Raw genomic sequence first — 13,225 nt, 5'->3', positions numbered from 1 at the left:
TTCTACGGTAGACGCCGACACCTCTGGAGGCATTGGCGCAGCTTCTCCGATGGGGAAGGCCTCTGGAGCAGACTTGAGACCAGACGGGACCTCTGAAGCAGGCTTGAGATCAGAGGGGAGCTCTGGAGCAGGCTGGAGACCAGACGAGAGTTCTGCAGCAGGCTTTGGATCAGATGGGAGCTCTGGAGCAGACTGGTGAACAGACGTGGCCTCAGGGGTTGATTTGTGAACAGACGTGACCTCAGGAGCTGACTTGAGATCAGACAGGACCTCTGGAGCAGACTTGTGATCAGTCGGGAGTTCTGGAACAGGCTTGAGATCAGACGGGACCTCCAGGGCAGACTTGAGAACAGATGTGACCTCTGGAATGTAGTGTGCGGCCCACATACTGAGGATGGTGATCGCCATCACACTGGCAGACATAATGTGACTTGACTCTGGGCGGTCAGACGTGATGTAACTTGACTCTGGGCGGTCAGACGAGACATGACTTGATTCTGGGCGGTCAGACGAGACATGACTTGATTCTGGGCGGTCAGACGAGACATGGTGAGGCTCTGGACAGATAGACGAGACGTGACAGGGCTCTGGAAGGTCAGACGAGACGTGACTTGGCTCTGGAACAGCAATAATAACTTCATTTGGCTCATGAAGATCAGCTGTGGTTTGACTTGGTTCGTGGAAATTGACTGTGACTTGACTTGATTTGTGAAGATCAGTAGTGAACTGACTTGACTCTTGGAGATCAGCAATGACCTGACTTGGCTCGTGAAGATTAGTAGTGACTCTACTTGACTCGGGGGACGACGGCCTTGACGTTGCTTGACGCGGGGACGGCGGCCTTGACGTTGCTTGACGCGGAAGCTTGACTGGACTTGGAAGCTTGACAGGACTTGGAAGCTTGACTGGACTTGGAAGCTACAGCTGTAGCCTGACTTGACTCTGGAGCAGCGGCTGAAGTTTGACTTGGCTCTGGAATAACAGCAGCAGCTTGGCTTGGCTCATGAGGATCTGCTGTAACCTGGCTTGGCTCATGGAGATCCGCTGTAACGGGACTCGACTCCTGAACAACATGGCTTGGCTCAAGAACAACAGCTGTAACGTGACTTGACTCAGGAACAACATGGCTTGACTCAGGAACAACAGCTGTAGCGTGACTTGACTCGTGGAGAACGACAGCTGTGACTTGACTTGACTCGTGGAGAACGACAGCTGTGTCTTGACTTGACTCTGGGGTAGCCGCCGTGGCATGAAGGAGCGCCATTTTAGCTGCCCATACCGTCACTAGAGGCGTGTCCAGCACATGAGCCATCATGGCCACAGGTGGCGTCCGGGTGCTGACCACAGGTTCTGGAGTGGCAGCCATATTGTGGAGTGGCTTGGAGACGGCAGCCATCTTGTGGAGGGGCTCTGGCGTGGCAGCCATCTTGTGCAGTGGCTCTGGCGTGGCAGCCATCTTGTGCAGTGGCTCTGGCGTGGCAGCCATCTTGTGCAGTGGCTCTGGCGTGGCAGCCATCTTGTGCAGGGGCTCTGGCTCAGGAAAGATGGCTGTTACTTGACTTGAGATAGGAGCGACAGCTCTGACTTGACTTGACACAGGAAAGACAGCTCTGGCTTGATTTGACTCAGGAAACACAGTTTTAACTTGACTTGCCTTAAGAGCAGTTCTGACTTGACTTGACGCAGGAACAGCAGCTGTAACTTGACTTGACTCAGGGGTGGTAGCTGTGACTTTACTCGACTCAGGAAACACAGCTGCAGCTTGACCTGACTTGAAAACTTGACTTGACTCAGGAAGGACAGCTGCAACTTGGCTTGACTTGGAAACTTGACTTGACTCGAGAAACGCAGCTGCAACCTTATATGGCTCTGATATGGCAGCTGTGACGTGACGAAGCTCTGTTTTCACCGCCATCTTGTGAACGGGCTCCGCCGTCGCCGCCATCTTGTGAGCGCACGCCGGCGCCGCCGCCATCTTGTGAACGGGCACCGCAGTCGCCGCCATTTTGCCTGCGCACATCGGCGTGGCCGCCATCTTGTGCACGGGCTCAGCTGACGCCATCGTAGCTTGAGCACGCTCCGTCACGGCCGCCATTTCACGAGCGATCCAGGCGGAAAACCTGTTTGTGGCGTCGTGCTCCGGCATGACCGTCCATCTGCGAGTGGGACGCACGGTCGCCATTGCCGCGTTGTCGCGTTCCCTCTCCACGACCTCTACGGTGCACGGCGAACCCACACACAAAAATGCAAAGTTTAAAAAATCCTCGAGTGACGAGCACGGGCCCTCGCGTCTCAGTTGTGTATGGAGGGGCTGGTTCACGCCGTCACAAAAAAGCTCAATTACTATACAGTCCGGGAGAGTGGAGTAGTTAGCAGTGGAAATAAACTCACGGGTATATTGTTCGAGTGTGTGTGATCGCTGTTTGATTCTGCAGAGAGTTATGTCTGCGTCCGTATCGGCTGATTGTCCGGGGGTGAAGCTGCTGGATCCTGTAGTGAAGGATTGTTCTGTTACGGGGTGAATGAGACGAGAGGCGAGCGGATCCATATGCAAGCTTTTATTATATGGACGAGACAGATACATGGTCGTACAGGCAGGGTCAGAGAACGGAAAACAGGAATATCGGAGGCGAGACGAGAGAATAGTCCTTAAAGACGAGCGATAATCCAAAGGCAGGCGGCTAGACAGTCCAAACGAGATAACCAGGCGGGAAAAACAAAACACAGGGAACTAGGAACTCGGGACAAGAAACTAGGAAGCGATAACACAGGGAATATAACGATATAACAAAACAACGATTCAACAATCCATGAAGTGCAACTGGGGAGGACCGGGTTTTTATAGAACGCCTGATTGGTCACGGGGCTGACGCAATCAGAGCGGTGGAGGATGGGAGATGCAGTCCGAGATGCAAAGTAACAGTCAGAGTGTGTAGGTGAAGCGAGAGTGACATCTGGTGGTGAGTGGACAACGGGACACCAACTAGATTCGTGACAGATTCCTTTTAGGATTGAATAGTAAAGGGTTAAACACACCTAAAGGTGATCAGAACAAAACAAAAAGGTGATCTTTGACAAAAGCAAACAAGAATCAGCCATCAGTGGACAACGAAGAGAAAAACTTCCAAGATTTTTGTTTCTCAACAGACAGCAGATCTTAGTGATTCTCATGGTTATTCGTGTTTGAAGGCATCGTTCAGAAAGTGAAAGTAAAGTTTCGATTGCTGGAGCTCAAACCGTGAAAATGTCTTCAGCTGAATATGACTATAATTGTCCCGTGTGCTGTGAAATCTTCAAGGCTCCTGTTCTTTTATCATGTAGTCACAGTGTCTATAAAGAGTGTCTTCAACAGTTCTGGAGAACCAAGAAAACTCAGGAGTGTCCTGTCTGCAGGAGAAGATCCTCAAGAGAACAACCTTTAGAAAATCTTGCGTTAAAAAACTTGTGTGAGTCGTTCCTGAAGCAGAGAAATGAGAGGCGTTCATCAGGATCTGAGGAGATCTGCCGTTTACACAGTGAGAAACTCAAACTCTTCTGTCTGGAGGACAAACAGCCTGCGTGTTTAGTGTGCTTTACTTCACAAAAACACGTCAATCACACATTTAGACCCATCAGTGAAGTTGTTCCTTCATATAAGGTAGGTGTTTCTCTCAGTCATTTTACTCAACTTAATGAAACTTTGCTGTGAAAAACTATTTGCCCCATACTGATTTTTTTCTGTTTTTGTGTTAACTAAATAATGTCATACTAAAGTGTAGTTATTGCATACAATCTTAGAACCAACTTCATGCTGTTAAAAAAGTTTTATATGTATATGTATTTTATATTTATTCAGGCTGAATTTTCTTTTTGTTAGGTTTTAATTTCTGAATCAATTTAGTATGAGAGACTTTTTTACAGCACTGTATGATCACTGTATTCTCCTCTCTTGACTGTAATCTAGTATTTTATATATTTTTATTTTGTCCAGTTGTAGGAGGAGCTCAATACACACTGAAATTCTTACAGGAGAAACTTACAAAGAGAAAAAAATAAAGGAGAGTTTGAGAAAACAGTTCAACACATCAAGGTGAAAAAACAGAATCGAGTGATTTTCAGTACAGGTGTAGGATCACTATACACAATTATGGTTTGTTATATTTAACATAATGGATTCCAGTTAAATATTTTTGTAAATGACAAGCAGCAATCTGGTTCTGGATCTGTTATATGTCGGGTGTCTGAGTTTCTCTTGCATCTGAATGATGTGATGTGTTGATGTGTGTTGATTGAGATGATTGAAGTGAATGTGATTTGATTTCAGTCTCAAGCTGAGCACACAGAGCGTCAGATTAAACAGCAGTTTGAGAAGCTTCATCAGTTTCTCAGAGATGAAGAAGAAGCTACAATCACTGCACTGAGAAAGGAAGAGGAGCAGAAGAAGCGGATGATGAAGGAGAAGCTGGAGGAGATGAACAGACACATCTCAGCTCTTTCACACACAATCAAAGACACGGAGGAGATGATGAAAGCCAATGACGTCTGCTTTATAAAGGTCTGATTTCAGATCATCCATTGATTGATTGATGATTGATTGAGTTCTTGATGATAAATGTTGTGTTTGTTCTGCAGGAGTTTCCAGTCACGATGGAAAGGTGAGTGATCTGCTGGTGTCTCTGGTCTCTCTGCTTCTGAAGCCAAAGCCACTGCAGTTCTGACTCCTGAATGTTCTTCCAGAGTCCAGATCTCACAGCCGGATCCACAGACGCCTTCTGGAGCTTTGATTCATGTGCCACGTTACTTGGGCAACCTGCCGTTCAGAGTCTGGAAGAAGATGCAGGACACTGTCCAAAACAGTGAGTCTGGAGAAGATCTGTGCTGTTACACATACACTGGAAATGATACATGAGGGAATATTTACAGATTTCAGCATTATGTGTGAATAACCAGATGAGCTACTACACCAAAATGAGCCATAAACAAGAGAACAACAACTTTGCTCCACATGATATTTACAGTTACAGTGATACAGCAGATCTCAGTTCAGTTTGATTGATTGGCAAATCTAAAATATTTACTGTAACAACACTGACAGTGATCAAAGGAAAATGTCTGATGTGTTTGATCAATAGGACGAGTGTCAAAATTCATAATAATCTGTGTACGGTTCACTCTTGATCATTATACGAACATCAGAATAAAAGCAGCTGTTGATTGTGTCTCATCAGCTCCTGTGATTCTGGATCCAAACACTGCAGATCCACATCTCGTCCTGTCTGATGATCTGACCAGTGTGAGATGGAGCACAAACAAACAACTGCTTCCTGATAATCCAGAGAGATTTGATGAATGTCCATGTGTTCTGGGTTCAGAAGGTTTTAACTCAGGAAAACACTACTGGGATGTGGAGGTTAAAGAGAGTTCAATCTGGAGTCTTGGAGTAACTACAGCATCAAACCAAAGGAAGGGAGATGATTTCTTTAACACTGATGTCTGGAGTGTGCAGTACAGATGGTCTGATCAGTTTGGTTTTCCTGTTAAACAGAAGCATGAGTGTGTGAGAGTTGATCTGGACTATGACAGAGGAACGGTGTCATTCTCTGATCCTGTAACTAACACACATCTACACACATTCACAACCACCTTCACTGACACAGTCTTTCCTTTCTTCAGTAGTGACCATCTGAGGATCTTACCATTCAGTAGTCAGTAAACGTTACACATGTATGTCTGGATCAACCTGCTTTCAACTCTTACTGTTATCTTAGCTCAAGTATTTAATCTATATCATAATTATAGTCAGTAAATTCAGATGGGCCACATTTTGTTAAATTTGTAGTTTAGATACCCAGATGTTTTTTTGTTTTTTCTTCTTCTTTTTCCTTTGCTAACTTTAAGGTCCACATGTAATATTTTCATTTTTATCCATGTTAACTGCAGTGACAAATAACACAAGTACTGTCATAACAATAATATTTGTTTACATTATGAGTTAGAAATGAACTGAATGACAACTAAACATCAAATGGCTTTAATACCTTTCATGATGATTGAGTCATTTGAGGTGCCACAATCCCACAATCACCAGTGTCATATTGCATCAGCTAAAACTATTTGTCATTTTGAAATATACTGCTCCTTTAATTAAAGATCATAGTTTTGCTCTGAAAGTGTAAATCAATTGAGTAAAATCAAGCTTTAACTGCCCACTTTACCTGAATTCACCATATTTGTTCAACATGAGACTAAAAGAATCTAAATAATTGTTTATTTCAATTATAAAGTTTAAATGATCATTCGTTCATTGTTCTAAATTGATGCAAATGTTTTTTTTTTTCTAATCCACATCAATACCTCATATAGAAATGCTTGATTAATGCTGTTTATAAATCTGATTCTCAGAACAAATTCTCACTGCCTCTGGGACTGAAAACAAAAAGTTTGACTCACTTTCTCAAAAAATTTTGATAAACAGGGTTGTTCTTTTCATGAAAAACATGATTATGTGATTTTAGTAATGAAAGGTTAAATGTATAATAATTATGGTAAATATTGGCACAAGCCTTCCCAATACCAAGGGATTCATCTTACCTCAAAGTGTCTAATGTAACACTTAAGAAAAAAAGTGTTTATTCATGTATTTCTCTTACGAATAACTTTACATTAAATTTGAAAAAAGAAATTTCTAAAATATTCATTAGCCCATCCTAAATAAATTAATGTATCAGTTAAAATATTTTCAGCGCTGATTGCCTCGTGGACCTTTCCCAATCCCAGTCTCTCTCTCTCACACTTGTTTCCTGTCATGTCTCCACTTTTTCTATCAAGAAAAAAAAAAAAAAAACACTGTGATGGATGAAGAGATAGATAGATAGGTCCTTTCAGAGTTTAATGTGAAAGGGTTAAAAACACCCAAAGGTGATCAAAAACTCCACCCTCTTACAACACTTACCAGGAAGAGACTGACTTCTTATTTCTCCTTTCTTACATATTTTCTCCTCTTTGACAAAAGCAAAAAAGAATCATCCATCAGTGGATAATGAACAGAAAAACTTTAACTTGTTTCTGGACAGACAGCAGTGTATCTTTGTGATTCTTGTGGTTATTCATGTTTAAAACCGTTGTTCAGAAAGAGAAAGTAAAGTTTTGATTGCTGGAGCTCAAACAGTGAAAATGGCTTCTTCAGTTGAATATGACTATAATTGTCCCGTGTGCTGTGAAATCTTCAAGGCTCCTGTTCTTTTATCATGTAGTCACAGTGTCTGTAAAGAGTGTCTTCAACAGTTCTGGAGAACCAAGAAAACTCAGGAGTGTCCTGTCTGCAGGAGAAGATCCTCAAAAGAAAATCCTCCAGTAAATCTGGCATTACAAAACTTGTGTGAGTCATTCCTGGAGGAGAGAAATGAGAGTCGTTCATCAGGATCTGAGGAGATCTGCAGTTTACACAGTGAGAAACTCAAACTCTTCTGTGTGGAGGACAAACAGCCTGTGTGTTTAGTGTGCAGAGATTCAAAACAACACATCAATCACACATTTAGACCCATCAGTGAAGTTGTTCCTTCATATAAGGTAGGTGTTTCTCTCACTCATTTTACACAACTTAATGAAATAACTTTTATTTTTTGTACACTAAATAATGCCACATTAAATTGTAGCTACTGCATACAACCTTTTAACCAACTCCATGCTGCCTTTTCTTTATGTTAGGTTTTCATTTCTTAATCAGTTTAGTATGAGATATACACACACAGATACAGAAAAATTAAAGCTGCAAGCAGCGATGAAAGGGCCCTCGCACCCGGGCTCACCGCCGATCGTTGGCGAATGCTGTGCACTATGCTTTTCACATTATAATTTAAGGGAGAATATGTCAAAGTCATTAAGATGTGCCAAACTTCCTGCTGCCAGCTGGTGGCGCTATGCCTATAACTGAATATTGGCATGTAGATGTGTTCAGGTCAGTGCTTTCATCAAACATATGAAGTTTGGTGCAGATTGAACATGGTATGCTTGAGTTAGTCTAAGACATGACATGACATCTTGCTGCCAACAGGTGGTGCTATGATTATAATGAAATATTGGCCTTTAGATGTCTTCAGGTCAGGACTCTTATCAAACATGTTAAGTTTGGGGCAGATCGGACATTGCATGTTTAAGTTAGTGTAAAACAAGTAATTTCCTTTTGCCAGCTGGTGGCGCTATGATTATAATGGAATTTTGGCATTTAAATGTGTTTAGGCCAGGACTCTTATCAAACATGTAAAGTTTGGGGCAGATCGGACATTGTATGGCTGAGTTACAATAACTTCTATTCCCATGGCGAGACATCGAACTTTGTCTGGCCGCCACAGACACGCCCTTCAACGAAAACTCAAGATCTTCACAATTTAACATGGCAAAGGTCTTTAGATTAGACTGACCGAATATAATGTTGATTTCATGAAATCTCTAGGAGGGGTCTCTCACAGCGTAAAACATGTCACTTCCTGTTGCCAGCAGGTGGCGCTATGACTATAACTGAATATGATCATGGGCATGTGTTCAGGTCTGGACTCTTATCAAACATGTGAAGTTTGAGGCAGATCACACATTGTATGGCTGAGTTATAACAGATTCTATTCCCATGGCGAAACATCGAAATTTGACAGGCCGCCACGGACACACCCTCCAACGAAAACTCTAGATCTTCGCAATTTAACGTCACAAAGGGCTTTAGATTAGACTGACCAAATTTGGTGTTGATCCGAATAAATCTCTAGGAGGAGTTCGTTTTAATACGACGCCTGGAAATGGCAAAAATGACACAAAAATTGCTGAGAAAATTAAAAATAACCGACTTCCTGTTGGGTTTCGGGTTTTACTCCAAGAGACTTTTTTGTAGGTATTGGTGTGTTGCATGTGTGTACCAATTTGCGTACACGTATGTGAAACGTAGCTCGAGGCGCACTCCGCTGAAAGTGTATAGGTGGCGCTATCGAGCCATTTTGCCACATCCACTTCTGAAACACATATCAGATGTAAATTTTCGCCAGTTCTGATGCGTGTGCAAAGTTTCATGACTTTTCAAAAATTTTGGAGAAGAAGAAGAAGAATAAAAATAATAATAACTAGATAAAAAGGAAGATTCATTTTGGAGAAGAAGAAGAAGAATAAAAATAATAATAACTAGATAAAAAAGTTTGTCAAGACAAACTTTAAGTTGGCTTGAGAAAGCCGGACCAGAAAGTTTGAAAAGTTTAAAAAGTCTGAAAAGTTTGAAAAGTTTAAAAAGTTTGAAAAGTTTGAAAAGTTAAGAAGTTTGAAAAGTTTAAATAGTTTAAGAAGTTTTAAGTTTGGATGGTTTTCAGTCTGATATATTTAGAAGTTTTAAAGTTTGAATGTAGTCTGTCAGATAAATAGATAGATAGTATTGGTCAGATTGTCAATCGACGGAAAGATAGATAGAGGATTCTAACATTATTACCAAGTTACTAGCATGTTGCTAGCATGTTTCTAGCATGACTAGCATTTCACTAGCATGTTTCTAACATGATTAGCATGTCGTTAGCATGTTCCTAGCATGATTAGCAAAGTTGCTAGCATGTTTCTAACATGATTAGCAAAGTTGCTAGCATGTTTCTAGCATGACTAGCATGTCACTAGCATGTTTCTAACATGATTAGCATGTCGCTAGCATGTTTCTAACATGATTAGCATGTCGCTAGCATGTTTCTAGCATGATTAGCAAAGTTGCTAGCATGTTTCTAACATGATTAGCATGTCGCTAGCATGTCTCTAGCATGACTAGCATGTCGATAGCATGTTTCGATCATGATTAGCATGTCACTAGCATGGTGCTATCATGATTAGCAAAGTTGCTAGCATGTTTCTAACATGATTAGCAAAGTTGCTAGCATGTTTCTAGCATGACTAGCATGTCACTAGCATGTTTCTAAAGTGATTAGCATGTCGCTAGCATGTTTCTAACATGATTAGCATGTCGCTAGCATGTTTCTAGCATGATTAGCATGATGCTAGCAAGCATGTTTCTAGCATGATTAGCAAAGTTGCTAGCATGTTTCTAGCATGATTAGCATGTCGCTAGCATGTTTCTAACATGATTAGCATGTCGCTAGCATGTTTCTAGCATGATTAGCATGTCACTAGCATGTTTCTAGCATGATTAGCAAAGTTGCTAGCATGTTTCTAGCATGATGACTAGCATGTTTAGCATGTTTCTAGCATGATTAGCATGTCACTAGCATGTTTCTAACATGATTAGCATGTCGCTAGCATGTTTCTAACATGATTAGCATGTCGCTAGCATGTTTCTAGCATGATTAGCATGTCGCTAGCATGTTTCTAGCATGATTAGCATGTCGCTAGCATGTTTCTAACATGATTAGCATGTCGCTAGCATGTTTCTAGCATGATTAGCATGTCGCTAGCATGTTTCTAGCATGATTAGCATGTCACTAGCATGTTTTTTAGCATGATTAGCATGATCATGTAGCATGTTGATTAGCATGTTTCTAGCATGTTTCTAGCATGATTAGCATGTCGCTAGCATGTTTCTAACATGATTAGCATGTCGCTAGCATGTTTCTAGCATGATTAGCATGTCGCTAGCATGTTTCTAGCATGATTAGCATGTCGCTAGCATGTTTCTAGCATGATTAGCATGTCGCTAGCATGTTTTTTAGCATGATTAGCATGTCGCTAGCATGTTTCTAACATGATTAGCATGTCGCTAGCAGCATGTTAGCTAAGCATGACTAGCATGTCGCTAGCATGTTTCTAACATGATTAGCATGTCGTTAGCAAGTTTCTAGCATGATTAGCATGTCGCTAGCATGTTTCTAGCATGATTAGCATGTCGCTAGCATGTTTCTAGCATGATTTAGCAAAGCATGATTAGCATGTCATTAGCATGTTTCTAGCATGACTAGCATGTCGCTAGCATGTTTCTAACATGATTAGCATGTCGTTAGCATGTTTCTAACATGATTAGCATGTTTCTAGCATGTTTCTAGCATGATTAGCATGTCACTAGCATGTTTCTAGCATGATTAGCAAAGTTGCTAGCATGTTTCTAGCATGATTAGCATGTCGCTAGCATGTTTCTAACATGATTAGCATGATTAGCATGTCATGATGGGGCATGTTTCTAACATGACTAGCATGTCGCTAGCATGTTTCTAGCATGATTAGCATGTCACTAGCATGTTTCTAGCATGATTAGCAATGTTGCTAGCATGTTTCTAACATGATTAGCAAAGTTGCTAGCATTTTTCTAGCATGATTAGCATGTCACTAGCATGTTTCTAACATGATTAGCATGTCGCTAGCATGTTTCTAACATGATTAGCATGTCGCTAGCATGTTTCTAGCATGATTAGCATGTCGCTAACATGTTTTTTAGCATTACTAGCATGTCGCTAGCATGTTTCTAACATGATTAGCATGTCGCTAGCATGTTTCTAGATAGATAGATAGATAGGTTAGATGATAGATAGATAGATAGATAGATAGATAGATAGATAGATAGATAGATAGCATGTTTAGATGATAGATAGATAGATAGATAGATAGATGATAGATAGATAGATAGATAGATAGATAGATAGATAGATAGATAGAGATAGATAGATAGATAGCATGTTAGATAGATAGATAGATAGATAGATAGATAGTAGAAGATAGATAGATAGATAGATAGATAGATAGATAGATAAGGTTTGAAGATAGATAGATAGATAGATAGATAGATAGATTAGTTATTAGTTAGAAAGAACATAGATATCTTAAAGCTTAATTGAGTATCAATGGCTTCTAGCAGTTTACATTAAACATAGTTCAAACAGACATGGACTTTTGGTCAATGAAAGTCTATGGGACTTTTTATGATTTTTAATATTAATTTTTAAGAAAACCGTAACTCAAACCAGTCTGAAAAGATATAGCACACTAAGTCAGAACAGTATGAAGATCTGACCCGAGTTTGGAGTATGTAGCTTGAACGGTCTAGGAGGAGTAGGTGTCCAAAAAATTTGCGTTAAGAAAAATAAGAAGAAGAATAATAATAAGTTTAAATACAATTTCAGTAAGTTGGCTTTCCCAAGCCAACTTAATAATAATAAACAGAGCAATTCCAAGAGGGTCCTCGCACCACCGGTGCTCGGGCCCTAAAAAGTCATGATGGGACAAATACTTTTTGACAGCACTGTATAATCACTGTATTTTCGTCTCTTCACTGTATCCTGTTTTTTTTTTTTTTTTTTTTTTTTTTATATTTATTTTGTTCAACTTTAGGAGGAGCTCAATACAGCACTGAAGTCCTTACAGGAGAAACTTAAAAAGAGAGAAAACATGAAAAGAGAGTTTGAGAAAACAGTTCAACACATCAAGGTGAGGAAACAGAATCAAGAGTCATTTTAATTACAGGTGTAGGATCACTATACACAATTATGATTTGTTATATATAAAATAATGGATTCTAGTTTATTATTTTTGTAAATGAGGCAGCAATATACTTCTGGATCTGTTATATGTCCTGTGTCTGAGTTCCATCTGAATGATGTGATGTGTTGATGTGTGTTGATTGAGATGATTGAAGTGAATGTGGTTTGATTTCAGTTTCAAGCTGAGCACACAGAGCGTCAGATTAAAAAGGAGTTTAAGAGGCTTCATCAGTTTCTCAGAGATGAAGAAGAAGCTACAATCACTGCACTGAGAAAGGAAGAGGAGCAGAAGAAGCAGATGATGAAGGAGAAGCTGGAGGAGATCAACAGACACATCTCAGCTCTTTCACACACAATCAAAGACATGGAGGAGATGATGAAAGCCAATGATTTCGTAACTGCTTTTTAAAGGTCTGATAAAATTTCAGATCATCCATTGATTTGATTGATTGATTTGATTGATTACAGATTGATTGATTTCCATTTTGCATTGATGATTGGTTGAGTTGTTGATGATCAATGGTGTGTTTGTTCTGCAGGAGTTTCCAGTCACAATGGAAAGGTGAGTGATCTGCTGGTGTCTCTGGTCTCTCTGTTTCTGATCCAAATCCACTGCAGTTCTGACTCCTGAATGTTCTTCCAGAGTCCAGATCTCACAGCCGGATCCACAGACGCCTTCTGGAGCTTTGATTCATGTGCCACGTTACTTGGGCAACCTGCCGTTCAGAGCCTGGAAGAAAATGCAGGACATTGTCCAAAACAGTGAGTCTGGAGAAGATCTGTGCTTTTACACATACACTGGAAAT

The 13,225-nt window shown here is 40.8% G+C and overlaps 1 protein-coding gene and 1 pseudogene across 1 annotated transcript; both read left to right on the top strand.

Moving 5' to 3' along the window:
• Nucleotides 1-3,074: 3,074 nt before the first annotated feature.
• On the top strand, nt 3,075-5,693 carry LOC127158707 (nuclear factor 7, brain-like; annotated as a pseudogene).
• Nucleotides 5,694-5,896: 203 nt separating this feature from the next.
• LOC127158708 (E3 ubiquitin-protein ligase TRIM17-like) lies at nt 5,897-13,181 on the top strand (the record flags this gene model as incomplete). The annotated part of the gene is made up of 4 exons (XM_051101731.1): nt 5,897-7,548; nt 12,271-12,366; nt 12,959-12,981; nt 13,063-13,181. Coding segments are annotated over exons 1-4 (634 nt in total), but the record flags the coding sequence as incomplete, so codon positions are not given.
• Between the last annotated feature and the right edge of the window lie 44 nt (nt 13,182-13,225).

The sequence above is a fragment of the Labeo rohita genome, unplaced genomic scaffold, assembly GCF_022985175.1.
Source record: "Labeo rohita strain BAU-BD-2019 unplaced genomic scaffold, IGBB_LRoh.1.0 scaffold_1658, whole genome shotgun sequence".
Lineage (NCBI taxonomy): Eukaryota > Metazoa > Chordata > Actinopteri > Cypriniformes > Cyprinidae > Labeo > Labeo rohita.
Note: the sequence above shows the minus strand (reverse complement) of the source record. Positions and strands in the feature narration are given on the sequence as shown.